At 47.0% G+C, this 4234-nt stretch overlaps 1 protein-coding gene across 1 annotated transcript; it reads left to right on the forward strand.

The window, feature by feature from the left end:
• Positions 1 to 627: 627 nt before the first annotated feature.
• On the forward strand, positions 628 to 3060 carry LOC144146456 (uncharacterized). The gene is made up of 4 exons (XM_077678409.1): positions 628 to 746; positions 1494 to 1547; positions 2168 to 2301; positions 2902 to 3060. Exons 1-4 carry the CDS (start codon positions 716 to 718, stop codon positions 3058 to 3060), a joined length of 378 nt encoding a protein of 125 aa, XP_077534535.1. The 5' UTR covers positions 628 to 715.
• Positions 3061 to 4234: the final 1174 nt, after the last annotated feature.

Below are 4234 nucleotides of genomic sequence, written 5' to 3' on the forward strand. Positions count from 1 at the left end.
TCACTTCGTTTCTCACACATTCTCATACAATCTCACACATTCCGACGGCGGCACTACACCTATCAAATGCCAGCACAAACTGCGCAAAGCACGTCTTTTGTTTAGCTTAATCAGCGAAAAAAAAAAAAACGCCCACCTCAGCTCTGTGGCTGCACTGCGTGACCAAGCCTAGCTCACTGCTTAGGCTGCATACGTTTTGAGGCGTATTGTGAACACGTTTTGTCCCGAAAATCCACGTTCTTTTTGCAATTACGCAGGAAAGCAAGACTGCCAAGAAAATGTTTCCTGCCATAGCGGCGTTTTCTGAGTACTTGGTCCTGGCAGTGGCGTCGCCCGTGTAAACCGTTCCACACGCACTTGCTTACTACCAAAATGCCACAAAGGTATACGCTTAGCCCTGGTGATTAAATTTACTTCTAAGCAATAACAAAAGACAAATAAAGGTATAGCAAAGAAAGCAAAACAACGAAAAAGTGATTTATTGTATTTACGCAATTACGCATTACAGCGCAACCTAAATGCAGTAAAGAAGAACAGGTGAAAAGAGATCGCGCAGCGCTATGAGCGCACTGGCTTAAGCCGTACTGCGGTCCGGTTAAAATATTTTTCTTGGAGTCACTTATACAGGTGTTCACACCCGCGACTATGCGAATCGTTCCTGGCGCCGCTCTTTTTTTTCTTTAACTTGAAGTCATTGAACAAAAATCGTTCTTGCATGAAACTGGTCCTCTTCATAACACGCAATGGTAAGCTGCTGGTTGAACCCATTTCATTCTTCGCCCTTCTGCTGTGCAGCTGTTTGCACAATATGTTTTTTGTGTGATAGGGTTTCTCGTCACCACCAATTTCGTATTTTGTCGTTCGCATGCTGTTTTCGCCGCACTGTAAAAGAGGTACCTATTTTTTTAGGCATAAGCGCTACCAGGACCGAGTCCTCGCCAGCTGTTGTTCCACAGTGAACCAGGAAGTGGCGAAGAACAGACGGGAGTTCATTGCACTGGGGCCAATTATGGTTCCCCGAACACCTGCCGATAACTAATTTTGCATGTTGCTTCCGCCATCCTCGCTTTGCTTCCTTTTTCCTTCACCGATGCTTTTGCATTGCGCAGCCGAAGTACTGCAGTTGCAAAGCAGGTCCGAGCCGTGGTAGCAGCTTGTTGACAACCGCTTGCCTTACCTGTGGGGCATTTCGCAACGAGCGCGGGTCTGTATTTTGAAATGCATACTAGTGCGACTTGGTCAGCGTATAATTTTTTAGGCAACCTCTTTCAATTTCAAATTAGGATTGCATCGGCCGTGTCGATTCACAGCTGAGGGGTAGGTAATGGAGGCATCTAAATTAGACGATGAATGGAAGGGCGCTGAGCGTACTCTCGCTTTTCGGCTTGCGTGCGGTCACGCCCAGTGGTTGTTCTAGCTTGCAGTCGTGCCATTCGCGCGCCATGTTATGGAGAAAATAGCGGGAAGTTCATAGTAGTTCTGGTTTTGTGCAGGTGATATTATAAACACTGCAGTTGACACCAGCGAGGAAAACAAGGTCGTAGAAGGTGAGTTCAGAAATTCTTTTCAGGTTGTCGCTGTAGTTACGAACCCGCACTTCATAGTTACGTCAGGCCGTTTTTACAGAAATGTTGGATCACCATGGACAGCGCCTGAGGACATGGACTTTGAGGGGTGTACACGCCCTCTTCTTTCGTGTCTTGAAGCGCTATTCACGGCGAATCAAACCAACCCACTCTCTACGTGAACCTCTGGTTGGATAGAGTCAAGGTTAGGCCGTCAGTCTCTCAGTCTAAAGTCTAAAAGAGACTCTCGTAAGCATCAAAGAGAGTCATGGAAGCAGCGACCCCCTGTCGACTCCCTTTTTGTAATTGTTCTATAGGGAATGCGTGCTCGACTCACATTCCGCATGCCCCGTGTTCAAATTCGAGATGCAGACAAGCTAATTTTCTTTTGCTCGTATTCTCTTTGCCGCGTCGGCCATTCTCGGAACGATTGCTCGGCAACGCAGAAATTTGCGTAGTGGGGCGTTGAGTGCTCTCACATTCAGTCGTCTACCTATACTTAGTTGAGACACTGCGCGGCCGATTCTCGGAACTTACGATATGTACGCCAGATATTCCGAACCACATTTTGCGCTAAAATCGGCGTAACATTCTTCTCGCAGCTACACAGGAATCCAAGAACGGGACGAGAATGTTTTCTGCCGTAGCTATGTTGTCTGCTCTGCTGGCACTGGCCGTGGCCTTGCCCAGATACACTCTTCCGCCTACACTGGACGCCTACCAGGATGCTGCAAAGGTACGCTAGTAATCCAGTTCGCTTCGAAGTGAATTGGAGGTGAAGCCTAGAGTAGAAAACAATACTTTAAAGGCAGTAAGCGGGGCATTTTATACGTCAATTGGAGCGTATTTAATTGAGCTGTACGTCGCCGTTATTCAAGTAAGATCCCACCGATCCCTAATTAAGAACGCAGATTTGGAAACTATACCGGATTGAGGAAACATACGAGGAAGTAAAGACTTGCGTAGAATATTTGTCAAAAATTGCGTCACTGATAGCGGTTTGCCGTGAACGTTTTGTTTTTTGGGGGGTGCGGGAAGAGGGTGATGGGAAAGCCCAAATTAAATCCGTTGCACGCAATTCGTCCTTGCATGAAGGCGGCGAGGATAATTAAATGTAACGCTTTTCCGAATCACGGCGCCCTTAACGCGTAGCGTTAAAAGCTAAATAATGTATCACAAGACGCCCATATACATCTGTCTAGGTTTCTTCCCTTGTAATGTCTTTTTTTTCATCTATAATTGTGTATTTAATTGATGACCGGAGCCATTCTTCTGGCGTGTGGACATCAAGATATTTCAGTTCATTGCACCCGCAATTGGCGCTTACTTTCTGCAGTGCGTCGAGGTGAACAAAACGTGGTACTTAACCTACACATCGGCTCGACTGCCAGAGCTGCCGAACCACGTGACATGCATTCGCTTTGCCAACGTGGGCCCTATGAAAAATGATGAGACCCTATCGAAGCTTCAGTATAACCCTAACGGCACCATGTGAGTTACACTTTCCTTTCCTGGTTTGTAGAAGCTGGGAGCTATGACGAAAGCCAGATTCCTGGTAGGAGCCATGGTTTCCCCGTTTTCGTACTTTCGGATGCGTGAGGGCAGCGGAGCTTCTGCCTGTGCACCGTCTGTATAAGCTAACGAATCCATCCACTGCGGTGGTTCAGTGGCTAAGGCGTTGTGCTTCTGAGGCTTAAGGACATGCATTTGAACCAAGCCGGGGTTATTCCGTTTCAGGTAAAGGCAAAAAGCAAAAACGCCCTTTAGTCGCGATTGCAGGAAATCTTAGAGAAGATATTTAGGTGGTCGAAATTTATCTGGAGTCTTTCGCTACGGCGCGCCTTGCAGTTAGGTTTGCAGTTTAGGCGCGCTAAACAACCAAATTTTTTGTTTTTGTGATCAAGCTGTAGGCCAAAAGAGTTAAAAGCCACTTGTTTGAGTTAGTAACGGGGAAGCTGTTGCCGGTGGAGCCTTTTTGTCCGTCTGCTGAAGGTCGTGCGTCACGCAGGGGTACGAAAACGTTCCCGTAAGGCCCCTTGGTTCTAAGACCCACAAACAGAGGTCGCACTCATCTCTCAGGGGTGGGTTCCTCTCCCTCCTGGTAGGGGAGGTAGTGTCCCGTTCCTGACTTTTAGCGGCCGATTACTTTGCGTGAACCGTAGAATTTGCGCATCGACGGCACTGCCGTTATCGGGGGAGAGCCCGCTGACGATCCAGCCGACGAAAGAGAACCAGAGCTCCGCTGCTTCAGCAGATTTCAAACTGGGTAGAACTGGGTTTAATGTTTATTGTAAAACAACACCAGTTTCACGACGGGTGGAATTTAGAAAGCCTCGTATGAACGTAAACACACCGCACGGGGGAAATCTTGTATTGATTGTGTAAAAAGAAGAAAGCAGCAAGCTGAGCCAACAAAATGCACGCAGATGAGTATTATATTTTTAAATACAGCCTATAGCAACAACCATAAAAGTCTGAAGTTTCTACTGGAAGCGCTACGCAATATCTTGTAATACCGCAGCATATAATAACACGCAACTTTCTTTCAGTGAATAAAGAACGCGCGCTGGGGATATGGACCTTCTTGCACGCATCCATAACGAAAGCCAATTTGTAAGAAGGGAATGTATGACATACAGGCTGAAGGAAATATCCCCACGATCTTAGTG

This window comes from Haemaphysalis longicornis, unplaced genomic scaffold (genome assembly GCF_048455015.1).
Source record: "Haemaphysalis longicornis isolate Haplotype H1 unplaced genomic scaffold, Haemaphysalis longicornis Haplotype H1 scaffold_7, whole genome shotgun sequence".
Taxonomy (NCBI): Eukaryota; Metazoa; Arthropoda; class Arachnida; order Ixodida; family Ixodidae; genus Haemaphysalis; species Haemaphysalis longicornis.